The sequence below is a fragment of the Narcine bancroftii genome, chromosome 8, assembly GCF_036971445.1.
Source record: "Narcine bancroftii isolate sNarBan1 chromosome 8, sNarBan1.hap1, whole genome shotgun sequence".
NCBI classification, from domain to species: Eukaryota; Metazoa; Chordata; class Chondrichthyes; order Torpediniformes; family Narcinidae; genus Narcine; species Narcine bancroftii.
In genome coordinates this window covers 94,035,709-94,063,366 of record NC_091476.1, presented here as the reverse complement: position 1 = coordinate 94,063,366, position 27,658 = coordinate 94,035,709, and the positions used below count along the sequence as shown (strand labels likewise).

At 44.5% G+C, this 27,658-nt stretch overlaps 1 protein-coding gene and 2 long non-coding RNA genes across 3 annotated transcripts in view; 2 read left to right on the top strand and 1 right to left on the bottom strand.

Moving 5' to 3' along the window:
• LOC138741808 (uncharacterized) overlaps window positions 1-27,658 on the top strand; it is a 782,604-nt gene that overhangs the window by 3,636 nt on the left and 751,310 nt on the right. The window lies entirely within an intron of this gene.
• LOC138741044 (uncharacterized) lies at window positions 2,062-6,962 on the top strand. The gene has a single exon (XM_069894517.1). The coding sequence runs from the start codon at window positions 2,323-2,325 to the stop codon at window positions 6,694-6,696; it is 4,374 nt and encodes a 1,457-aa protein (XP_069750618.1). The 5' UTR covers window positions 2,062-2,322; the 3' UTR covers window positions 6,697-6,962.
• Window positions 23,429-26,661, bottom strand: LOC138741807 (uncharacterized). The gene is made up of 2 exons (XR_011343778.1): window positions 26,588-26,661; window positions 23,429-23,690 (listed from the first exon to the last, which is right to left on the bottom strand). It is a non-coding gene; the product is annotated as an uncharacterized lncRNA (long non-coding RNA).

Here is a 27,658-nt window from a genome sequence, read left to right as displayed (position 1 = left end):
GTAATTAAGCTGGAAAGGGTGCAGAAAAGATTAAACCATAAGGGAACAAATGCAGTAAAGAGGCTCTGACAGTCTAAAACTAGAGGTTGCAGTTTGAGAGAAAGGTTTAAAAGGGAGCTGACAGGCAACCTCACAGAGAGGGTGTTAGATATATGAAACAAGCTGCTAGAGACAGTAGTTAATATGGATGCAATTACAATGTTTAAAGGGCATTTAGGCAGTTACATGGACTGGAATGCTTTAGATGGATGTTGGCTTTATTAGACCATAGTTAAATAGAACTAGCTTAGGTAGACAAATTGGTTGTATGGATGAGTTGGGCCAAAAGAGAAATTTTCATATTGACTCTATGCTACTGTAGGGGATCACTGGCTCAGGAATGGCTTCATTTGGAACATGCGAGGTTTTGAAACACTACGTGTGACTGTTTGAGTAAATGACTTTTACTGATCTTGCGTCTGATCATTTCCTTATTCTTCATTTTGCACTGCAACATAGTTGCTACATTGGTGACCCCAACAGGTCCAAATGGATTTTGGACCCAACATAGATAGCACAGCGATTTCACTCAAACTGCCTATTTTTTTTGGATGACTCAACCTGAAGTTTGGTTTGGGCAGGCTAAGGCGCAGTTCCATAATCGCAAGATAGAAGTGGATGCCACTGAGTACTATCATGTGGTAAGCACCCTCGACCAGGACACGGCCGGTCGAGGAGTGGATTTCCTGCAGGACCCACCAGATCTCAACAAGTACAAAGCCCTAAAAGCCCTCCTTCTCTGGATTTACGGTCTCTCAAGGCATGAGCGAGCTGCACGGCTCATCCATATCAATAGCCTGGGGGTCCACACCCCTTTGGAGTTAATGAATGACATGTTGCCATTAGCAGATGGCCATAGGCCTTGCTTGCTCTTTGAGCAGTTGTTTATCGAGCATATGCCAGAAGACATCCGCCTCATGTTGGCTGATGAGGACTTTGATAACCCTTGAACAGTGGCTGCCTGCACAGGCATTCTGTGGCATGCAAAACAGCAAGGTGCAAGGCCCACAGAAATTAGTGCTGTATCACACCCAAAGGCCCAGGCTCCATGAGTACTGGTGATGAGGGCACACATTTCCCCAGACAACCACAACTCTGTGATAATCACCTGGTGTTTTTACCTTCAATGCTGGGATTCTGGAGCTCGCTGCTGCCGGCCCCCTTGCACTTTTCCAGGAAATGCCATGGCCAGTTGTCACATTTCTATGGTAGTTGGCCACCATAATAGTCCACTCTACGTCTGGGACAAACCCTCCCAGCGTAAATTTCTCGTCAACACGGTTATGGAGGTTAGTGTCCTTCGTCCTTCAGGCTTTAACACCCATACCAGGAGTGTGGGTCTGGTCCTCACTGTGGTGAATAACAGTTTTATTTGTACGAACGTTACACAGACCATACCCCTGAAATTCAGTGACAATAAGTTCACATGGAAGTTCATTCTTGCTATTGTGTCCTGGCCATTGCTGGCTGCCGATTTCATCAGATCCACTCATTGATGGTGGACTTAAAAGGGTGCCAGTTGGTGAACACCACAACTTTCCAGACTTTCTGCCTTGGAAAAGTCAGACTACCCGCCCCACACCTAGACGTCGTGGAGTACTCAAACACAAATTCGCCAAAGTTCTTGAGAATTTTCGAGACATTGTCACTCCCCAGTTCTCCACTGCCACACCCAAACATTGCATTGCATACAACGTCCTCACCCAAGGACCTCCTCTACACAATTAAGCTTAACACCAGTCGCCCAATAAGTTGTGGCTTGGAAAACAAGTGTTCCACAAAATGGAGGAACTTGGAACCATATGCAAGTCATAGCCATTGTGTTTCCCCATTACAAATGCCGCCCAAAGTCACAGGAGGCTGGAGACCTAGCGGAGATTACAGACTCTCAACAATGCTACCTCTGCAGATTGCTACCCTATGCCCCATATACAGGACTTAACAGCTAATCTTCATGGAGCCAGGATATTTTCAAAAATTGATGGTGCGTGGGTACCACCAAATACCTGTGTGATAGTACAGATCTATCACCAATGTACATAGTGTATATAGTTACTGTATCTAGACTGTGCTTACAGCGATTGGCTGAGAGCTAAGCCACACCTATTGTTTGGGCCTTAAAGGGTTGTGTCCCTAGCCAGGTCGGATCATTCCGGACTGGTCGGCCACCTGTGAAGAGCTCCGGTCTTTTGCTAATAAAAGCCTTGGTTTGGATCAACAAGTCTTTGGTTCTTTCGACGAGCTCTACAATTTTATTAGCAAAAAGAATTTTTTTTGAAAGGGATGGAGCGTTTAACTCGGCCAGGAAAACTTGATATCGACCCACAGTCAGCTACAGCCTTCAAAGCCTTTAACTTCTGGCTGCTGAACTTTGAAAACTTCCTGAGATTCATTCAGGTAGAGGAGGATAACCAGCGTCTAACAGCATTGCTGTCTATGGTGTCCTTGAGAGTCTACGAGAACATCCAGGATGAGACCACTTACACCGCAGCCATAAAGGTACTGAAAGAACTGTATGATCAACCGGTGAACAGAGTTCATGCCCGGCTCATGCTTGCGTCGAGGAAACAACAGCCCGGCGAGTCCAGCAGGGCATATTTACAAGTATTAAAGGCATTGGGCAAGGACTGTAACTGTGTGGACAAAACTGCTGCCGAGATCACTAGCGACCTCGTCCGGGATGCCTATGTGGCCGGGCTCCGATCAAACGAAGTGAGGCTGCGTTTGCTCGAACAAGGGGTAGAAAAACTAGAGGACGTGGCCCGGATTGCAATCACAATGGAGGATGCAGCCTTAAAGTCCACCGAGCTCTCTAGGGACTGGACCCCTCGTTCTGATGTGAGTAAAGTGCCCTTCTACCCTACCCCTGACGGCCTGTCGGCTGCTGCTACCCTGCCCCGTGCGAACCCGAAATGTTATTTCTGCGGGAGGGACAAGCACAGCAGGTCCCAGTGCCCAGCAAGAAAAGCCAGGTGCCAGAAGTGCCTTAAAAAGGGCCACTTTGCTGCAGTCTGTAGGTCTAAAATGGCCGCCAGCAAACACAGTGCCTCGTGTGAAGCTCAACCGCCACTATCCCATTCAAACTCTTCTTCCCCAGAGCTCTCGTCCAATGAGAGCGAGGGCTCCCCTGCACGGCAACGCCTGACGTCACGGAGACGCCGAACCCGGAAGGGGCAACCCACCGTCGCAACCATGGTGATGGCCTGCCTCTCGCCCCCGTGCGGAACACTTGACGCTGCCGCCGCCACAGCCACCCCCGGGGCCGACGCTACCGCCGCTGCTGCCGCCGCCACGGACACCCCCGGGGCCGACGCTACCGCCGCTGCTGCCGCCGCCACAGCCACCCCCGGGGCCGACGCTATCGCCGCTGCTGCCGCCGCCGCCACAGACACCCCCGGGGCCGACGCTACCGCCGCTGCTGCCGCCGCCACGGACACCTCCGGGGCCGACGCTACAGCCGCTGCTGCCGCCGCCACGGACACCCCCGGGGCCGACGCTACCGCCGCTGCTGCTGCCGCCACAGACACCCCCGGGGCCGACGCTACCGCCGCCGCAGCCACCCCCGCGGCCAACCAGGTGCTCACCCTAGCGTCCATCGCTGACGACCGCCAGGGCCCGACCACCGATCACGAGCAACTACAAACCCCACTACTTACCATTCACCTGCCACAACAGCACTTCCGGGAGGTTCTCCAACCTTCTCCTCGAGCGTTGACTATGTCATCCCGTTGCGTGACGTCATCCCGTTGTGTGACGTCATCCCGTTGCGTGACGTCATCGCGCAAAACTCGCCTGTCAACTGCTTCAATAACATTAAACCAGCAATGCTCTCATCCCCTCACCAGAGCAATGGAACTGATTAAAGTGCATGGACACTACACCAATTGCTTATTTGACTCTGGGTCAACTGACAGTTTTATCCAGCCAGATCTGGCCCTCCGTTGGGGACTTGACATTATCCCCACTACCCAGAGGATCTCATTAGCGACGAGGTCGCACTCGACTGGGATAAAGGGGTATTGCATCGCCACGCTGGAAGTACAGGGCGTGACGGTCACCCACTTTAAATTATTCGTCCTTCCCCAATTGTGCGCCCCAGTGTTGCTGGGATTAGACTTCCAGTGTCAGTTCCAAACGGTGTCCCTACACTTTGGGGGACCCCACGCCCCCCTCTCGGTCTGCCATCGCCCCACTCCCGAAGCACCCGAGCAACCCGCCCCCGTGCCCCGGGGCCAATCCTGCGGCCTTTCCACACTCCGGATTGCCCCGCCAGCACTCTTCGCAAACCTCACCCCTGGCTGGAAGCCTGTGGCCACCAAAAGTCGGCAATATAGTTACGAAAACAGGCAATTCATTAGGAGTGAGGTGCGTAGATTGCTGGATGAGGGCATCATCGAACCCAGTTCAAGCCCCTGGAGAGCCCAGGTGGTGGTTGTCAAGAATGGGGAAAAACTACGGATGGTGGTCGACTATAGCCAAACCATTAACCGCTTCACACTCCTGGATGCGTACCCCCTGCCACGCATCACGGATGTGGTGAACCAGATCGCCCAGTACCGCATTTTCTCCACTATTGACCTACGTTCGGCCTACCACCAGCTCCCGATCCGCTGCGAGGACCGACCATTCACGGCCTTTGAAGCGAATGGGCGGCTATATCAATTTCTCAGGGTACCATTCGGGGTCACAAATGGTGTCGCGGTCTTCCAGCGGGAAATGGACAGGATGGTGGACCAGAACGGGCTAACCGCTACCTTCCCGTATCTGGACAATATCACCATCTGTGGCCACGACATGCAGGACCATGACGCCAACCTAGACAAATTTCTTCAAACTGCCCGTCAGCTAAACCTGACTTACAATTTGGACAAGTGTGTTTTCCGGACCACACGACTCGCTATTCTAGGTTGTGTGGTGGAAAACGGGATAGTCATGCCAGATCCTGACCGCATGCGTCCCTTAATGGACTTACCCCCCCCACATACCCAGAAAGCTCTCAAACGCTGCCTGGGTCTTTTCTCTTATTACGCCCAATGGGTTCCAAACTACGCCGACAAGGCACGTCCTCTTATCAAGACCACCTCTTTTCCCCTCTCGACCGAAGCCACAGCGGCTTTCGATCGAATCAAATCTGACATCGCTGCTGCGACGCTGCACGCGATCGATGAGTCTGTCCCGTTTCAAGTCGAGAGCGATGCATCCGACTTCGCCCTGGCAGCCACCTTGAACCAGGCCGGTCGGCCTGTAGCCTTCTTCTCCAGAACCCTCCAGGGTCCGGAGAGTAGACACTCCTCGATCGAGAAGGAGGCCCAGGCCATAGTTGAAGCGGTACGTCGTTGGAGACATTACCTCGCTGGGAGGCGCTTTACACTGTTGACTGATCAACGCGCGGTCTCCTTCATGTTCAGCAACACCCAGCGTGGTAAGATAAAAAACGACAAAATCGCCAGATGGAGAATCGAACTCTCCACCTTTAACTATGACATCCTGTACCGGCCTGGTAAGCTCAACGACCCGCCTGACGCGCTCTCCAGGGGGACGTGCGCCAGCATACAGATGGACAGACTACGGAAACTCCATGAGGCGCTCTGTCATCCAGGGGTCACTAGGTTTGCTCACTTTGTCAAGGCGCGCAACTTACCCTACACAGTTGAGGAGATCCGCTCCATGACCCGAGCCTGTTCGGTGTGCGCCGAATGCAAGCCCCACTTCTTCCGTCCGGATAACTCCCACGTCATCAAAGCCACCCGCCCCTTCGAGCGTCTTAGCGTAGACTTTAAGGGACCCCTACCGTCGACCAACCGTAATACCTACATCCTTACGGCCATCGACGAATACTCCCGCTTCCCATTCGCTGTGGCCTGCCCAGACACCACTGCCACCTCAGTGATACAGGCCCTTCACAGTATTTTCACCATCTTCGGGTACCCCAATTCCATCCACAGTGATAGGGGGTCCTCATTCATGAGTGCAGAGCTGCAACAGTACCTTCTGGAGTGTGGTATTGCTTCAAGCAGGACCACGAGCTATAACCCACGCGGTAATGGCCAGGTCGAGAGGGAGAATGCCACCATATGGAGAGCGGTTACACTGGCTCTCCGGTCTAAAGGTCTCCCCACCTCTCACTGGCAGGAGGTTCTCACTAGTGCCTTACACTCCATCCGCTCCCTCCTATGTACTGCAACAAATGCCACCCCCCACGAAAGGATGTTCCTTTTCCCGAGGAAATCCGAATCGGGAACCACTGTACCGGCATGGCTCACCGTCCCTGGCCCCGTCCTTTTGCGACGCCACGTCCGGCACTCAAAGAACGACCCCTTTGTCGACCGAGTGACTCTACTCCACGCGAACCCACATTACGCATACGTGGAGTTCCCAGACGGGCGGGAGGACACTGTTTCGGTGCGGGACCTAGCTCAGGACGCGGTAGACCCAGCAAACCCCCCAACTCCTTATGCTCCAGGCCCCGTGCCGCAACAGAAGGACCAACAGCACCCCAATGACTCGGGCCACCCTGCCGACAAAACGACTGGGGAATTGAGTGACGGAGCAGTCGCACCCGATGAGCCCGCTGGTGACACCACTCCAGCGACCCCAATCCCGGCACCACGGCGGTCACGCCGGATGGTCAGACCCCCTGACCGCTACAGTCCTTGACCTACCCCTTCCTTTTCATTCTCTCCCTCGTTTTTGTTTTTTTTTTTTCCCGGGTCAATTCTCCAAGAAGGGGTGAATGTGATAGTACAGATCTATCACCAATGTACATAGTGTATATAGTTACTGTATCTAGACTGTGCTTACAGCGATTGGCTGAGAGCTAAGCCACACCTATTGTTTGGGCCTTAAAGGGTTGTGTCCCTAGCCAGGTCGGATCATTCCGGACTGGTCGGCCACCTGTGAAGAGCTCCGGTCTTTTGCTAATAAAAGCCTTGGTTTGGATCAACAAGTCTTTGGTTCTTTCGACGAGCTCTACAACCTGTAAGCTTGAAGGATATGCCAAAGACCATCATCAAAACACTGTTCGGCCTCTTCAAATTTTTTCCAAAAATGCTGCACAAACATTCCAGCGACTGATGGATGCAGTGAGGCATGGCATGAAGTTCCTTTTTGAATACTTAGATGACATGCTCGCCACCAACCATTCCCACAAAGAGTACCTGCAGTACCTGCGTTTACTCTGTCACCGCCTACAGGAGTTCAGGCTAATTGTGAACCCCGCCAAGTGCAAATTTGGGAAGTCCTCTATTGAGTTCTTGGGACATCAGATCAGCAGCTGGGGTGTCATTCCATTGCCTAGCAAAGTGGATGATATCCTCAAATTCGTGAGTCCCAATACAATCAAAGGAGTCCATAAATTTGTGGGGATGGTCAATTTCTATCACCGCTTTCTACCCTATGCAGCTCATATTATGAAACTGACCTCATGTCTAGCGATGCCAAAGAACTCAAGTGGACAAAGGAGAAGACTATAGGATTCCATCAGACCAAGGACACCTTAGCAAAGGCAACATTGCATGTCCATCCACAAATGAATGCACCAAACATCTTGATGATAGACATAACCTACATAGTAGTAGGCGGTGAGTTAAAATTATACACCAATGGACAATGAAAGCCTCTAGCATTTTTTAGCAGGCACCTCCATGCTCCAGAAATGAAATACAGCACATTCGATAACGAACTGCTAGCGCTGTATGTAGCAGTCAAACACTTTGTCTATTTTCTGGAAGGCAGGGATTTCATGGCTTTAATTGACCACAAATTGTTAACATTTGCCTTTAAATCCCTGGTCAGCCAACCAGCAATGCCACCTATCTTACGTATCCAGCTCTTCAGTGCTTGACGTCCTGTTTTGCGGAAACTGCCAAAATGTTTGGCCTGGTAGTCAGCCTGAAGAAAACTGAGGTCCTCCATCAGCCAGCTCCCCACCATGACTACCAGCCCCCCCACATCTCCATCGGGCACACAAAACTCAAAACGGTCAACCAGTTTACCTATCTCGGCTGCACCATTTCATCAGATGCAAGGATCGACAACGAGATAGATAACAGACTCGCCAAGGCAAATAGCGCCTTTGGAAGACTACACAAAAGAGTCTGGAAAAACAACCAACTGAAAAACCTCACAAAGATAAGCGTATACAGAGCCGTTGTCATACCCACACTCCTGTTCGGCTCCGAATCATGGGTCCTCTACCGGCATCACCTACGGTTCCTAGAACGCTTCCACCAGCGTTGTCTCCGCTCCATCCTCAACATTCAATGGAGCGACTTCATCCCTAACATCGAAGTACTCGAGATGGCAGAGGCCGACAGCATCGAGTCCACGCTGCTGAAGATCCAGCTGCGCTGGATGGGTCATGTCTCCAGAATGGAGGACCATCGCCTTCCCAAGATCGTGTTATATGGCAAGCTCTCCACTGGCCACCGTGACAGAGGTGCACCAAAGAAAAGGTACAAGGACTGCCTAAAGAAATCTCTTGGTGCCTGCCACATTGACCACCGCCAGTGGGCTGATATCGCCTCAAACCGTACATCTTGGTGCCTCACAGTTCGGCGGGCACCAACCTCCTTTGAAGAAGGCTGCAGAGCCCACCTCACTGACAAAAGACAAAGGAGGAAAAACCCAACACCCAACCCCAACCAACCAATTTTCCCCTGAAACCGCTGCAAGCGTGTCTGCCTTTCCCGCATCGGACTTGTCAGCCACAAACGAGCCTGCAGCTGACGTGGACATTTACCCCCTCCATAAATCTTCATCCGCGAAGCCAAGCCAAAGAAGAAAGAAACATATCTCCAGTAAGAGTAATGTGGTTGATGATGCCCTGTCCTGCTCCATCATTCAAGCAGTACGTGCCCTCTCTACAGATGTAGACTACATGGTGTTTACCAAAGCTCAGTGCTAGGACAATGAATTCCCAACTTACTGAACTGCTGTCACTCGAGGACGTGGCCTTTGAGCCATAAGGTAGCACTCTCCTGTGTGATGTTTCCATAAGTTAGGCGCTCCCTATTATCCTTGCTACATGGAGATGTTGCATTTTCGATGCCATTCTCAGACTGTCCCACCTTTCAATTCGAGTGACGATCCACCTGATAGCCGACAAATATGTATGGCATGGACTCAAAAAGCAAGTCACTTATTGGCCAAAGGTGTGCACGGACTGCCAATCTGCAAACATTCAAAGGCACATGAAGGTCCCCTTCTGCCTTTTCAGCCACCGCAGCACAGAATCGACCACGTGCATGTCGACATTGTCAGCCCACTTCCGGTGTCACGAAGGTCTAGCCACTTGCTAACAGTCATCAACAGATACATTAGGTGACCAGAGACAGTTCCTATGATGGACTCATCGACCGATATATGCAGCAAAGCTTTTATTTCTGCCTTCGATTTTTGGTTCGGCCTACCCACACATGTCACCCCCAACAGAGGCCCACAGCTTACCTCCTCACTTGGGGACATTTTTGTCCTGACTGCTGGGAATGCAGCTCCACCACCCGACAACCTGCCACCTGCAGTCGAATGGCCTGGTGGAGTGGTTCCTCAGGCACATGATGATGGCACTGATGGCCCGCCTCCAGGGACCTGATTGGATGGACGAGCTGCTGTGGATACTCCTGGGAATAAGAATGGCACCCAAGGAGGATCTCTACTCCTCATTGGCAGAAATGGTCTATGGAGCATTGCTCATTGTAACTGGGGAGCTTGGGTCTGAACCTCGTGGTCAGGAAGTGCCACTGACTGAAGTCTTAAGCAAACTGCAGGAGTGGGTTGGAAAATTGGCCCCAGTTCCCATGCCAAGGGATGGAACAATGACACCTTCCTTCCCAAAAGAACTCCAGAACTGAGGGTTTGTGTTTGAGCATAGAGGTGCACACAGGCCACCCTTAGAGGCCATATAAGGGCCCCTTCAGACTGCTAAGAATCAATCGTACAGCTTGTGTACTGGACACTGGGGGGCATCCAGAGACATTTACAATTGAGTGACTAAAGCCCGCTCATCTCAACCTTGATCGATCCTTGCCACAACCCCGAGGCGAAGGTGCGGATGACCACCCAAGAGCGTTGGATGGTAATGGGACCAGAGGTTTAGCCTCTTATCTTTGTTTCAGGGGAGGGTGGGAATGTAGCGGCTCACCGGAGGCTTAATCGAACCAGCTCGGGAGGTTTCAAGTGACGCCATGCCATCACAATGCGACTACATCATTTGGAACATGGGGGGTTTTAAAAAACTGTGTATGACTGATTGAGTAAACGACTGAACTTCGACTGAAGTACATCGATCATTTTCTTGTTCTTCATTGCGCACTGTGACACAGTGATTTCATTACCTCCATTCTGCGGATTGGTTGGAACTACCACATTTGCCTCCAATATAGTTAACTTCATCGTCTGTCACAGTTCCTCTGACCTTGCAATATATCTTTCTGCTCAAGCGACATTCACATTTTCCTCCAATATATTCAAAAGACCTTGGAGATCAGCCTATTTTGACCAACCTCACTTTTATCAGTGGCATTGGAAATTGTGGCAAAAGGAAATTGTAAAATGTAATGTTGGATGCCTGAGAAACACTTGTAGATCCAGTAAAATGATTAAAGGATTGAGTAAAATTGTGGAGTGGAACAGCAGACTTAAAATTAATGGAATATAATTCTCTGACTGCAAAGATTTTAAAAAGTAATATTTATGCTGTGGAATAATTTTCAATAGAATTACTTAGTGCTGTAATAGAAATATGTAGTTTGACAGAAAAGAACCACAGTCTGAAACAGTGAAGTGATTGATAAATGTATTGACCTCGAGAACAGGGCTTAACAGAAGCTGAAAAAGAAGGCACATTTTCAGGACAGCTATTGCCAACTGCAGGATACAAATTGCGCCAGTTTAATGCTGGTCAATGCTTTTATCATTGTAGAGAAAGAGAGAGACTTCATTTGAAAAGCTGTCTGATGAAAAACAGACAGAATTATCAGAGAAATACAGGGATGGTTAGTGCAGTGTTATTACATTGCTGGCAACCTCGGTTCAAATCTAACACAAACTTTTCCTCATGACCAAATTGGATTCTCCTGGGTGCCACCAGTTTCCTCCCACAACCCAGAGATGCACAGGTTAGTAGGATAATTGATCACATGAGAATATTCAGGCAGTGCGTTCTGAATTTTATATCTCCGTATATAAAATTGACTTCAGACAACATTACGAAAGAATAAAACATTTGCAAATAATATTTCTTGGAACCTTTGCCTGAGAACAGTATAAAATTTGAAAGAACTTGGCCTTTAATTATATTAAATGCAAATCTCCAGATTAACAAGACTTCCTTTCATAAAAATGGTGCTAAAGATGGTCAGCAGGTCAGCTATATCTTCAGAGAGATGGAGACCAAGTTAATCAAGTGCCTTGTTAACAATAAGTCAGCTGTGCTGTGTGGGACAATACACTGCAATTGACACACTTACTCTCACATCACAGCATTAAGTCATGATGGGAAGAAAGAAAAGATTTGCATTTCTACAGCACCTTTCACATCTTCAGGTCATTTTTTATGATGCATGTTAGCAGAGCTAGGGCTTTTTCTCTTTGGAGTGAAGGATGAGATGACTTAATAGGGGTCTACAAGATTCTAAGAGGCCTAGACAAGGTAGTCAGCCAATGCCTTTTCCCAGGGTGGAAGTGACAAAGTGAAGGGAGGAAAGTTTAGGAGAGATATTAGGGGCAAGTTTGTTTTTTAAAACACAGAGTTGCAGATGCTTGGAATGCATTGCCAGAGGTAGTGGTGGAGGGTGGAACAATAAGGACATTTCTTTTCTTCTTTATCTTGGCTTCGCGGACGAAGACTTATGGAGGGGTAATGTCCACATCAGCTCGTTTGTGGCTGACAAGTCCGATGAGGGACAGGCAGACACGGTTGCAGCGGTTGCAGGGGAAAATTGGTGGGTTGGGGTTGGGTGTTGGGTTTTTCCTCCTTTGCCTTTTGTCAGTGAGGTGGGCTCTGCGGTCTTCTTCAAAGGAGGTTGCTGCCCGCCGAACTGTGAGGCGCCAAGATGCACGGTTTGAGGCGATATCAGCCCACTGGCGGTGGTCAATGTGGCAGGCACCAAGAGATTTCTTTAGGCAATCCTTGTACCTCTTCTTTGGTGCACCTCTGTCACGGTGGCCAGTGGAGAGCTCGCCATATAACACGATCTTGGGAAGGCAATGGTCCTCCATTCTGGAGACGTGACCCACCCAGCACAGCTGGATCTTCAGCAGCGTGGACTTGATGCTGTCGGCCTCTGCCCTCTCATAAAAACATAGAAACATAGAAGATAGGAGTAGGAGTAGGTCATTCGACCCTTCGAGCCTGCTCCCCCATTCAACGAGATCATGGCTGATCTTAAAGTTCAGTACCCCGTCCCCGCCTTCTCTCCGTAACCTTTAATATCCTTATACTGAAGAAATAGATCTAAATCCCCCTTAAATATATTTAATGAACCTGCCTCTACTGCCCTCTGTGGCAATGAATTCCACAGATTCACCACCCTCTGGGTCAAGAAATTCCTCCTTATCTCGGTCCTAAATGGTTTGCCTATTATCCTCAAACCATGGCCCCGGGTTCTGGATTTTCCCATCATTGGAAACATCCCATCTGCATCCATCTGTCCAGTCCTGCCAGAATTTTATAGGTCTCTATGAGATCCCCTCTCAATCTTCTAAACTCCAGGGAGTACAATCCCAATTTGCGCAATCTTTCCTCATAAGTCATTCCTGCCATTCCAGGTTTCAGCCTGGTGAATCGCTTCTGCACTCCCTCCATTGCAAGAACATCCTTCCTTAGATAAGGTGACCAAAACTGCACACAATACTCCAGGTGGGGTCTCACCAAGGCCCTGTACAGCTGCAGTAAGGTATCCTTCTTCCTAGACTCAAACCCTCTTGATATGAAGGCCAACATACCATTTGCCTTTTTAACCGCCTGCTGTACCTGCATGCTCGCCTTCAGAGACTGATGTACAAGTACCCCTAGGTCTCTCTGCACTTCCCCATCTCTTAATCTATTGCCATTCAAATAGTAATCTGCCCTCCGGTTTGTATTACCAAAGTGGATAACCTCACATTTATCCACATTGTAGTGCATTTGCCATATATCTGCCCAGTCCCTCAATTTATCCAAATCACACTGGAGCTTCCTGACCCCCTCTTCCGTGCACACAATTGAGTACTTCGATGTTGGAGATGAAGTCACTCCAATGAACGTTGAGAATGGTGGAAGCGTTCTAGGAGCCATAGGTGATGCCGGTAGAGAACCCATGATTCGGAGCCGAACAGGAGTGTGGGTATGACAACGGCTCTGTATACGCTAATCTTTTTGAGGTTTTTCAGTTGGTTGTTTTTCCAAGCTCTTCAGCGCTTGACGTCCTGTTTTGCGGAAACTGCCAAAATGTTTGGCCTGGAAGTCAGCCTGAAGAAAACTGAGGTCCTCCATCAGCCAGCTCCCCACCCTGACTACCAGCCCCCCCACATCTCCATCGGGCACACAAAACTCAAAACGGTCAACCAGTTTACCTATCTCGGCTGCACACTTTCATCAGATGCCAGGATCGACAACGAGATAGACAACAGACTCGCCAAGGCAAATAGCACCTTTGGAAGGGACATTTAACAGGCTTAGAAAGGCACATGGAGGAAAGAAAATTGAGGGTTATGTGGTTGGGAGGGTTTTTTTTTTGCAGTAGGTATATACAGGTTGGCATATACAGGTTGGCATAACATTGTGGGCCAAAGGACCTGTACTATGCTATAATGTTAATGTTCTATGTTATCTTCGAGCACTTCGTTTAACTATAGATATCAGAATCAGAAGTTATTGTCCTGAACATGTCATGAAATTTGTGGTTTTACCACAGCATTTCAGTGCAAAATAATACTATAAAATTACATTTAAAATAAATCAATGAGTGCAAAAATAAGAGGAAGTGAAGTACTATCTGTGTTCATTGTCCATTTAGAAATTTGATGGCAGAGGGGATGAAGCTGTCCTTGAGCTACTGGGTGTTTGTCCTCATTTCCTGTACCTCCTTCCCGATAGTAGCAGAGTGAAGAGGGCATGGACTGTGTGGTGAGGATAAAGGCTGCTTTCTTAAGATACCACCTCTTGTAGATGTACTTAATGGAGTGGGGACCAATACTTATGATTGTGCTGGCTGAGTTCACAACACTCTGCCGTTTTTTTCTTGTTCTAAGCATTGGCACCTCCATTCCAGCTCTCCATGGTCCACTTGCAGAAATTTGCGAATCTTTGGTGACATACCAAAACTCTTCAAACTCCTCATGAAGAATAGCCACTGATGAGCCTTCTTCATGATTGTATCAACATGGAGGCCCAAGGTCAGATCATCAGAGATGTTATCACCCAGAAACTTCAAGCCCAACCCTCTCCACTAGGGACTCCTCGATGAGTACTGGTTTGTGAAATACAGTTACGGAGATACCTTGCAATACACGGTTTAGAACAGCGTGGGTTTTGATATATCACAGTTAATAATTTTAATATAGTAATAACCAAAAATTGTTCCATTTTATTAATACATTACAACCCCGATTATGCAAACATCAGATTCTTCGAAATCCTCATTTATCCAAAAACTTTTTAAAAATTTTGGATAAATGAAGATATCTGAAACAAATCAAAAATCCTCATTTATCCAAAATTTTTTTCAGAGCCGAACTGACCAGGGATGTTAGGCTCCTGGCAGCAGCGGGGACGTCGGGTTGCCAGGCACAAGTGGGGCCTTGGTGTGGATTTCTCTGTTATCGGCAGCAGCCAGCATTTTTTTTTGGTGAGAATTAAACATTTTTTTAATGCTTCAAAAGCCTTCCCTTGTTGTTTGTTGTTATTTAAGCACTGTTACAACTGATTTGCTGTTGCTACTGGGATGTTTTTTTTTAAATGACCAGTTCTCCGAAAAAAAAAACATTTATCCGACATAGGCCCCGTCCCGACCATTTCAGCTAATTGGAGTTGCACAGTATTGCATCATCAACAGTGGCAAAATAATTTAACATGTCAGCACAATGTCTGACAATGCCTCTTGTGTGTGTTCATTCAACTTCATTATTGCTTAACTTGTTTTAGTATTGCTCTAGACTTTGAGTGGGAAGGCCATGGCTGTTCTGTGATATTTTAATAGTGTTTTAAAAAGTGCATCCTTATAAACAATATGAGCAGAAAAAGAAAAGGTGGCGAAGGTGATATGGATAATAAATGTAAATAGCGAACATTGGAAAACAAACTGGAAATTATTCAGCAAAACATGAAGATGACGCATCATTTGCTAAAACACAAGCAAAGACATGAATGAGTCGCCTGCAAAATGTTATTTGATCTTATTAAGATAAGTATGATGAAAACAAGACTGAAGAAGTGGAAATTACAGTAGACAATTAACAACGTTCACTTATTGCCAATAAAGATCTTTGTCATTTTTTTTCAGTTTTAAATATTTTATGCACAAGTTCACATCAGAATTCTAGGTAAAAGAATAAATAATTATAGGATTGGAACTTATTACATTAAAGTACATTGAAGAGTATGGCTTTTCATAACGCTGAACTTGCTTGGAATGTATTAACTGTATTATACAGGCTATCCCTGTACTATTACAGTATCAGAAAATTAGCAGCCAATTTGTGCACAGCAAGCTCACATGAACAGCCGAGATAGAGATCAGGTCATTTTCACCTTTGAGAAGTGTTCACGGAGGCGTGAATGTCAATAATATACCAACATTTCAGATTTTCTTCGAAAATACTATAGGATCTATAGCTGGCAGAGTCCAGGTCTAACCAAACCTTCAGAAAGTTAGGGTTAGGGTGCTTAAGTCGTGGCTTCCTCTATAATGAAAAGACTGGACACAAACTGGGAAATCACTTTGTTGAGCTGTAATCGCAGAGATCTCCCAGTGGCAACCCATTTCAATTGCCCGCCACATTCACATGCCAACGTGTCTGTCCATGGTGTCATGCCCTTCTCCACTGAGACCACCTGCAAATTGGAGGAACCACACCTTATATCCCTCTGGGCACCTTCCAACCTGAGAGCATTAACGTAGACTTGTCTGGTTGTCGCTAGACAATCCCCTCCTACCTCTCTCGTTCTCCATCCCTATGCTTCCTTCTTCCAATTCCCCTCCCCTTGTCCCTCACTCTTTCCCCATTTCTCCTTTCTCCCAGTTCTCAATTCACTGAAATACCCTCCCTCCTCTGATCAATTCTCTGCCTTTCTTTTCTGCCCTCCTCTCAAAATTTGCCTGTTGGCCGATGCTCTTCCCATACCCCTTTTTAATTAAGGCACCTGCCTGCTTTTTGCTCATATCTTAATGAAGGGCTTTGGTCAGAAACATCAGTCGTACATCTTGGCCTGCGGGAATTTCTGAGATTATCCAGTCCTTATGAAAGTTAGTACTTCCTTCAGTATGTTAGAGGACAACTCAAAACACTGGTATGGGACTTGAATCTACAACCTGCCTTTATCACAGAGAGAGATGAATTCCAGAATGTCAATGTTTTGTCTAATCCATTTCCTTCAAAACAATACTTTATGAAATACAAGTGAAAATCAGTAAAACTAAATTCCATGAATTGAATAAAATGAAGAACCATTGCAATAATATAGCAGCAAATAGAAACACATTAATATCTCAAGATTCAAAAGATGGCGGTGACAGACCTATGCTTGAAATGAAATTGGTGGCACGCACCTGTCTGCATCGACTACCTCCGACCATGGTTGCTGCAAGAAATTAAATGTTTGGAACCATGTACAACTTTTAATCGGAGGAAAGGGGACATTGGACTGCAGCGAGTCATGAGTTGCCTATGAAACACGCCGAACGGAAGAGGATCTGAGCGGCTGCTGCATGGGCTGTGGGACTCACCTGACGGAGGTATGGAGCTTCAGACTTGGCCGAGTGGAGGAAGCCGAGGCGCTGCAACGCTGGAGGCAGCGGTTCTTTGGCTCTCTGAAAGCATTGTTGGAAATGTCCATTGTTGGGCTGAGTGGAAAGACAAGCGGCAGAGTTGGAGACGGCGACCAGCGCAATCGAGGGTTGCGGAGACGCACCGGGCTCGGAGCCCAGGAGAGACGGGCCTTGGCCCCCTGGACAATATGGAGGACCTGAGGCTGTGATTTCTGAGCCTCACGGGAAGGATGGCACCGGAAGGTTTGGGATGCGGGTATCTATGACTGGGCGGTAGTTGGTGAACTTGACATTTGTGGGGGGTGGTGTGGGGTCAGAAACCCAGCCTGTTGAAGTTTGTGCCAACAGAGCCCACAGTGGCCCCTCAGGTTCAGGGAACATTCTTATTCACCCATAACTGGCAGGTTTTTATAGCATCTAGATGTAACCTGTCTCCTTGTATCATGATTTAGTTTCTGAAAACTGATTGCATATTGCCTTGTATTGTTAGGCAGGTTTTGTACCAAGTCAGAGAAAATTATCTCTTTTTTAATCCTGTAATGGTTGTAATGGCGACAAATAAACTAATACCTGATACCTGAAAAGGAATACGTTATAGTTTCTTGTTCAGTTGGTGCTAAAGGTGCAACTCTATTTTTTTTGGAGAGATACATATCTCTGAAAGAACTAAAATACAAGAAACATTCTTTGTTCCTTAAGAATCCATTCAATTAAAGTAAATAATTTCCAGTATATCCTCAAGAATTCAAGGAAATGGAGCAAAAACTAATAAAATAAATTTGTTTCTCTTTCATAAAAATATTGCAATAAGGATAATATTTAAAAGGACAAATGAATCAATCAAATGCTTACAACTGGGAAGGACACATTCTTGATGTGAGGCATCGTCGGTAGCAGATGGGAAAATTGAGAAGGATCAGACTAAATTTCCAGAATTCCTAGGATGGGGTGATGATGTCAAAGCTACATCCTCCTTTACCTAGTGAACAGGGAGAGTTAAACGATGTGACAATAAGACATGTTACTACTCTAAATTTCCATTTGTTAAAAGGGTGAAAGACCTGAGAGCATCAACTATCACCTCCTTGCTAAAGAAGGAATGCCAGAGTAAGTAATATGTGACAATGGGACACAGTTCACGTCACAAGAATTCAGAAAGCTGGCTGCAGAGTATGGGTTTGTCATCCCCGTACTACCCCAAATGTCAGGGGTTCATTGAAAGACAAGTACAAACTGTGATACACGCACTGGTTAAGTGTTGTGAAACAAAATAAGACCCATCCCTAGCTCTTCTATCATTACGAACAACACCTTTAAGGACTGACATGAAGTCCCCGGCAGATCTTCTAAATGTCTGGAGATATAAAACAACTCTGCTAACCTTCGTGATGGTGTGGCAAACGTGTGCGGGAATTCACTGTGTGGGTGCTTCCTGCTCCATATACTCTAGACCCTGACAGTCTTCCATCAAGGTCAAGACCACCTCCTTAAGGTCAAGGTGGGCAGTGGTCACTAGATGGCTTGTCAAGGCAGTGGTTGCCTGGTGACCTCAGGGAAGTTGCAGGTGACCTGGAATGAGAGCCCATTCCCTGATCACCTTTGTGCCCTCACTGACCATGTGCAGCTGCGGCCAGCCATTTAGATCCTGTTCCAGGAACATGGGGAACCTGGCCTGCACTACAGCCACCATCAATCCCTTCAGATAGCATCCACTGGGAGTTGTTCACTGTCTGCTGCGCCAACAAACTGCCAATGGCACTGGCCTCTAGATGGGAGATGCAGATATAGGGATCCCCAATTCTCCACAATCAGTGCAGCCATGGAGCCAGGTTATCTCCTGGCTGCTGGCGATATCTACCTCCTAGACCAGTTAACACCTTGGTGGACCTCATAACTGCCTCTCGCCCATATACTTGCCCTCTCCCCATTCTTGCCTACTTCTCCATTGGGGATGGCTGGCGGGGAGTCCTTGTGGCAGGTCTGGGACTACGTGGTCACTGGCCAGGCTTACAGAATCTTGGGTATGCATCGGGGAAGACGTGTGCAATGGCCCTCAGCCTCCTTATGGTCATCATCATTCATCCACGTATCCCCATTTCCCGACCATATGTCGCACTGTCCTCCATGTATAATAATGGCCATCATCTTGACAGGATCGACTTGCCAGCCAGATCAGCAGGCCGCCTGCAGCTGCCACACTTTGATCCATTGTCAGGCAACCCCAGTATATTTGGCCTCAAGATTGCTCAGGAAGTGTCTAATGCCTCCTACAGGGAGCCACAGTGGTGCCTTTTGGGACTCAATCTGGTCGTCTTTCTGAGTAGTTTTGTTAAATTCTGAGTGATATCCCACTGTTGTCTCAGCAGGGATATCAAAAACCATAGAGCTCCCCGACAACTCTCCCTCACTTCAGGAAATCCTAATTCCTGCAAATGGGAGGCTACGTGGTGCCCAATCTTTTCATCGTGGGGGTCCAGCCTGTCGACCCAGTCAACCAGTATTGCACGGCCTGGCAGTGAAGCCGCTAGCTTGATGAACCGCTGACTGTCGTCTGTCCACCAGGGAATCCTAATTTCTACACTCAACATTACCCTGCAACTCATGGATCACCTCCTGTTGACCCCGTTCATTAAGAGGTACACTATCATACATCCACCCGGCAGGATGCATGGAAATACACACACACACACACACACACACACACACACACACACATACACACACACATACACACACGCGCACGCACGCACGCACGCACGCACGCACGCACGCACGCACGCACGCACGCACACACACATTAATAGAATCTCTTACATGGTTAGTTATTGTGGTTGTGTCTGGGCAAGAATCCTTGAACCCTTGAGGAGGGTTCTGGTATGAGAAAGCAGACTGGGGCTTGCCTGCGAGGTACAGGGTGATGGAATATTATTGCTTTCAGGGAATTAATACTGGCGATTTTAGTTTTAGTTGTAGAATATTAAAGTATTTTAACAGAGAATAAAAGAGGTTTCAAATTCTTTTCAACTGTACTCTTTTCTTCCATGTAGTTAAATGGAAACCCTTTCTTATCTGCATCCTTATTTGGTGCTATGTATATGAAAAAGAACAGAGCGCTGCGGCAATCACCTGGAGTACTAGACTTCACAATTCAAGAGAGTGGTCACATGGCCTCCACTGCATGTCAATATCATCAAGATGTTTGGAGATCATTGGGTGTGTTGGAACCAGTGAAGTCCATATGTCATGGCTGCAAACTGGGTCACTGTCAAACATTGAACTAGATGATCTGGCCCCCGAATGAACAAGGTCTCCTTCATCATCCACCCCTACCTTTTGCATTCCACCATATTGAATTGCCAGTGGGATAAACTATTCTGCTACTGAAAGTATTTTCTTCCTAATAATGAGTGCAGACCGAATGTTACTAAAATGCTTGAATGGCATGTAAACAAAGATGATAAAGACTTCAAATAAACACATGGATTACATTAAATGAAAGAAACATGAATAATACAAAGGGCAACGTGTAAATGCAATACATTGTTACCAACGTAGTTGCTACAAAATAAACCCTTGCCTGTTGGTAGCATCCACTGCATACATTTAGTATATTGCCTCAGTGAGAAACTAACTGTTTTACATCTCTGGCCTGCGTAGAAAGGCAATCAATATTGATTGTCTGCACCACTTAAAACAACTGTCAAAAGGTACAAAATCAGAGCTGAACTGATCTATTCATTGACCAAAGGAAGAATCTCTCTGAGATGACATTTGCAAGATGCATTGGGGAGAATTCAATGTGCAATTACACGTCCTGCCGGTTAATAGCGCAAGGCAAAAATCCATGAAGATCTCCCCCACTGCACTCATTTATCTGACAGGATATAGTCCTTCCACAATATGGATGCATCCAATTGTTGATAAACAGTACACATGAGATTTTGGCATTGCAAAGAAATTGACTTGCTCCACAATTCATGGGTATCAATGAGATAGAATTTTAAAGCAGGGGTTATGCTATTAAGATGAAAATTAAGGGAGAGGAGTAGTGTTACTTTCAGTGAAACAATGACAAGGTGTATGATGAGCATTAACAGGTATAAACAGGTTATAATGCACCAGTCTCCTGATGCTTAACAAAACATTGAACCCATTAGAATGTTGTCTTAAATGTGGCATAAATCTACAGGTTTAAGAAATTATTTTAGAATCAATCAGATTATATGGCCTTATCACATAAATAAGAACATTTAGCCTTGAATTCATCTCTTGAATGGTATTTTTGGCTCCAAAAATTGATTGATTGATTCTAAAATATTTTCTTAAACCTGTAGACTTATGTCACATTTGAGACAACATTCTAATGGGTTCAATGTTTTGTTAAGCATCAGGAGACTGGTGCATTATAACCTGTTTAATTGAAGCAATTTAACCAATTAAGGGACTTGCTTTGCATAGAATAAGAAACAAGCCATTCTCCCAAACATACTGCTGAATTAATTAGTATACTCCACATCTTCAATAATATTTTTTGTTGTTGTCCCTCTATATTAACAACCAACATCTTCCTCCAAGCCCACCCACTGCACATTTTTAATCTCCTATCAATTAGACATTCTTGATTTGATTTTGTAAAAATGTCTTTGTAACCTTTGTCAGTTCCAGTTAACCCAATGGTTCTCAACCTTTTTCTTTCCAATCATATACCACTTTAAGTAATCCCTATGCCATCGGTGCTCTGTGATAAGTAAGAGATTACTTAAGGTGGTATGTGAGTGGGAACAGAAGGTTGAGAATCACCACTCTAGACCCAATTGCCACTGAAATATTTTGTTTGAGAAAAAATGTCCTTGGCCTATTTCCTTTGGAGTTAGGAAACCGTGCACATAACGAGTAATTAGGTACAATTAAAACAGTGGTTTTCAAACTTTTTCTACATTAGTAATCCCTTACTAATCACAAAACACCTATGGCATAGGGATTACTTAAAGTGGTATGTGAGTGGAAAGAAAAAGGTTGAGAACCAATGGGCTAGCAACTTGAAACCATTAAAAAAGGGAGACTTTAATCAAATTTATCCCCTCTCCAAAATGCCACAAGTGTAGATCTCAACTCATCTGCTCATGATAAATAAATTAAACCACCTGTGTCAATCTTTTCAAAGCCATTTTCTGTATGGCCAGGTTACAATTTCTGCATCTCTTTCTTGAATTTAAAACTGTCACATGGGTTATATTTGACTCTTCTCCAAGGACCATTCGATCTCATGTTTATTTATGGACCAACAAAAAAATAATTGCTCACCTCTATCCAAAGCTGTGGCACATCTGACATTCAAGTTTCCAGAAGTTTACATATCAGTAATCTAATTAGCTAAGTGGACTGCTCCACAGAAGGGAGCGATTAGGTTGGGATTATGTTGCCAGAAATATCTATCAACTCCTTAACACTCAATTCTGGGATTTTGTTCATGCAACTATCCTCTGAAATCATCTCCTTCAATGAACATTTATTACCATTCAAACACATATAGCACTAGTACAGGCCTAATACACAACAGTCAATTTTTTCCGGACCTCACAACAATAACCCTCTATTTTTCTTACATCAATATGCCTATCCAAAAATGTAATTAGCTCACACATCTTATCATTAGGCATCTGCTTTCACTCTCCAACCACACTATCAATGCTGCATTCATTTCTGATAGTCAGTCTCCAACAATTAGTTTCTTGCCATTTCTTTTTATACTTGTAATGTCTACACATTTCAGGAAACATATCTAAACCTGTGAGAATTGTTTGCAACTGGACATCATAACCACCCTGTTTATTGGATTTGTCTGTGCAAAGGCAGTAAACACTGTTAACTGATGGAAAGATTTAAAAAAAATCAATTCCTTGGAGACATTAGAGAGAGTGCAAATGCTGCAATAAACCTTTTGTGCTGGAAACTGTCAATGGAGATTTTCAAGGGCCTGATGTGGCAAAAGGTAATTCTCATGTTTCTCACAATATAGAAGATCTTTGAGCAGAACGCAAGACAGCTCATCGAGCAATGTCATTCCCCCTCTTATTTCTCTGTATTCTCTCTCACATGCCCATTAGCTCACCTTTATGTCTCCCACCTACACCAGGAATAATTTCAGTTGCCAACCGACTTACAAACTGGTATATCTTTAATGTGTCAGGAGGAATTGGTGGACACAAACAATTGCAATGAGGCAATGCAAACTCTATACATTCAATGGCCAAGGTTAGGATTGAACCTGGGCCACTGGAGCTGTGAGACAATAGCACTACCTACTGTGCCATTATTTTTTTTAAATCTGGTTGATGATACTGATTTTTGAGACATTCAAATGATTACTAAATGTCAAATAAATTTACAAAAAGTCCTCAACTTGAGAGAAATGAATCATCTATTATTACACTCTTTTATTTATTTGTTCTTGGGATATGCAAATGCTTCCAACTTTATCCTAATTGTCCTGAATTGAGGAGATAATTACCTTCTACTGTAGTTCTTAATCCAGGGCCAGGCTGGACAACGTCTTTTCCTACAAGCACACGAGCGAACTCTTCAGATTTTGCGGCAATTAGGTAGTTTAATGGTCATTGGCATTACAAAAAATGTATTTAATTACTTGAATTTAGATTTCCCCAGCTGCCTTTGTTGAAGTCTCTGTAATAAAGATTCAAAACAGGCTGCATGACTAGTAATTAATCACCAGCCAACAGATGATGCCTGCTTACAGATCATCAACCCCAAGATGGTTCTAACTCTTCAGGTTGATTTGATACAAACCTCTGTGACTTGAATTCAAGTCATCTCCCCTCATTGAAGGAACAGAAATACCATTGAAATGAGCAATATTTAGCTTCATTAAAGATTGTTCTCACTTTACATGCCTCCTTCTCAAAGTCATATTGAAGACAAATAAATATGCGAATATTCATGGAGCCTAAACATTGTTATGAGTGAACATTTTTCCTATCAACAGCTGTTTTGCGCTCATTTAAAAATGTTATCCTTCGATAATCAAATGATTATTTCAGCATTTTGAGAAAACACATTGCACATAGTAATTATGCTGCCAGCCAATCAGGTCTTGTCTCATGGGCATCAGACGATGGATGTTTTGATTGCATTGTCCAATTGCCTTTAATTCACAAACATCTTGCGCTCAGCAAGCCCTTGAGAAATATGAAATTTGCCTCTAAAACTGACAGCAGGAGAGCAATTAATAGAACAAAGCCAATTCTTCCGGCTTTGAAGATGTCAGATTTGTAGAGTAAAATATAGGTGAGAAGTTGTACAATCATCAGCTCTGTCTAGCAAGGAAATCAACTCCTCCGCACAAATGAGTGAATAATTTATCATTAACTAAAGATATCACAGCTTTAAGGCAGTCATTCTTTTACAAACCATTTCCAGTTGATAATAGCTTTGTATACACTTGGCTCTTCAGAAATATTTTATCTCTCCTAAAACAATTTGCTATAACTGAAATCCTGCATCATTGCCAACAGTCCTTGCACTTCTGATATGCTTTAATGGGCCCTTCTTTACAAGATGATAGGGTGTACTTTCCCAGTGATCCATCAGTGATGGTTCCTAGTCTATTCAGCAGCTTGTGAAAGTGTTCTTGCCAACATTTCATGTGCTCTGACTTCTCAGTGCAGATGGATGTACTGTCATTGCTCAGGAGTTGTGAGGTGCATTGCTTTGATTGACCATATATTACCTTGATTGCTTCATGGAAGCTTCTTGAGTCATTACAGTCAGTGAAAGCTTGTAACTCCTTGCCGTCTATTATTTGTATGTGTGTTATATCTGGTTATGTGTATGCCTGTTTTGCACTAAGGACCGGAGACACTGTTTCTTCAGTTTGTACTTGTACAATCAGGTGACAATTTTTACAAGTAAACCTTGATTAGAGGGAGGAGTTAGATTAGATTTAGTTTTTGGATTTTTTTTTGTTTTGCTTTCTTTTTATTCCTTTTTATTTTTTTTTAGATAAACATGGGTTTAAATATGGTTGTCATAGATTATATCATTAAATAAGACAGAATTTACCCTTTGTGTAGATAAAGGGATTGTTTAATTTAGTCTTATTTATTTTCTATCCAGAACTATATTGGAATATGTTATGAGAAACAGATAGACAATTACCATATTCATAGAATTTGATAATTTAAAGAAATATTGTTAAATAAACAAATATGAATAGATTTTCAATTTATATTGATATGAGTTTGTGATATGCATATGATATGACCTGTTGTTTGTTATATTAGAAGACTTTATATATAGGATTTATATGTTAAACTCAATAAAAATATCTGAGACAATAAACTTGAATTGACATGAACTGATCTGAAACTTGATGCATGTGGAATGTCCTCTTGGCCAGTAACACTGCTGGGATTCCAATTCTTGTCTCAGACATCAAAAGCTCAACCAAGATTTTTGCAGCTGTGCTGAACTGGAGATTATCTTTGACTTGTCATTTGTCTTTTGCAGTGCAATCTGTGTGATGTCTGCTTATATTAACTGTACCTTACGGTTCCAACCTTCACTCTTTATAAACTAGTTCTCCCTCATCACCAACCCTCTTGACTGCCTTTAATTTATCATTGTACAGAGTTGATATCTGGATGAACCAACAAGTTCTCTTTCACCCTGAATCTTGAATCAATGGCCCTCAACTTTGACTCTTTGATAAATGTATGACACTGAACCAAATTACCCTTTTAATTTTTTTTTTTAATTAAATTTATGGATATAGCACATTCTGCTTATGCAGCATTCTGATTTTGAGGTATTCCTTTGGATCCAAAAGTTGGTATCTTTGCACCATTGTCTCTATGGACATCATAGTGTAGCTAGGTCTGTAGCTCCAGTTACACAGGTTCAATCCAGACCACTGTGAAAATGTGCATGTTCCCCACCATCACAGCATGCGTTTATCCTGGCTATTCCACTTTCAAAGAACTGAAGGCTAGTAAATCCATGGGCCATTGTAAATTACCCCCTTCTGTGTAAGTGAGTGGGAAATCTAGAGAATGTGGGGAGATCAAATGGGATTAGTTGAGAACCACTGTTCTAACCTAATGATTCTGGATACACACCCACGTGGAAGATTCCACAGAAATCTCCGCATTTCTGGCTGCCCTTTGATCTACAGTCTATGCTACTGGAGATAAAATAAATGAGGTTAAGAATACATCTGTCACAAACAATACAAGATATGGTGACTCTCTGGTAAAATATCACAGGTCACTGTGCATTACCTGAGATTTGAGTTGCAGCTGAAGATGAAGATACTCAATTTAGGCACATTTTGTTTGAAAGACTGCAGAGCGAGAACATTTCAATGTAATCTGTGCAGATATATTAATTGCTTCTCTCTTAGCCCAGCAATATTCCAATACATCTTTCAAATTCACATTTCAAAGAAGAAGAAAAAAATCAGCTGTTATTGCCATCAGAAAATGTAGCTTATTGGAAACAGCAAGAAGCCGTTCTATTTCCCTTCAAAACTCAAAATAGGATTGTTTGTCAACGTGACATCTTACCTTCCCAATGTAATTATACAAGTTTCTACATCATTCCATCAAATGGTGATATTCTTTCATCCCATGACACCTGCTATCAAGACAATAATGTCTGTGACAAAATGATCAAATTGTCTACACACTGGAGCAATCCTCAATTGTTAATTTTCAATGACTATTTCAAGAAAACATGTTACAATATGTAAATTTATGTAACTAGAGGCTTTTTTTTAAATTGTTTGTCTGTTACAAGCAAATACTGGATACCTGAAATTACAGTTAGGAATCATACAGACAATTAGGTTCATCTTCCCACAGAATTTGGCAATGACCTTTCTTCTCAACTGAATTTGAAGACGAAGGCATACGGCTGTGAGTGAAGTGTGAGTTGAAGACAACTATGCGACAAATATGTTGCTGAGCATGTTTGTGTGGGGGCTGAGTCACAAAAGTTCTCTGACATATCCCTTTAAGTGTTGTCTGAGGTGTAGAAATCTCAGGCCATCTGTCATGCTCGCCTTGAACATCATAGGCTTTTAATTACAGGTTTCTTAGATTTAAGGTGGCTTTCAAATTATTCCATGGATTTCTTAAAGTTATTGAAAGGGATTTCCATCTTCCATTCATTTCTTAACAAGTCAATAAAAATAAAGACATGAAAATTCTTTATGTCATAGATACTAATATTTTCTACTACTCATTAGGTAACTCGGATTGTTTCTACATTTCTGGAGGGAAGTAAATGCAAAATGGTTGTTTAACCTTCATGAAATCTTTGTTAGATTACTTTTAGTGTAGAATGCAGAGACCTAAACTCATCAAAAGGAGATTATTGATACTCCGGTAAAAATGCAAATAACATTGACAAAGATGACAACAGAATTGACATCAGAAAAACCTGCATCGACAGGGAATTCTCATCCAAGAAAATAAGATAATGAGGGACTTGAATTATGAAGGTATGTTTCTCTAGGGAGATATGAAGAAAATACTTTGACATATGGTTCCATTTACTTGATGTGAGCAAAGAGGAGAAATTATTCAAGGAATGCAAATAATTTAAAGGACAAGTTATAGAGAGCAGCATTAAGA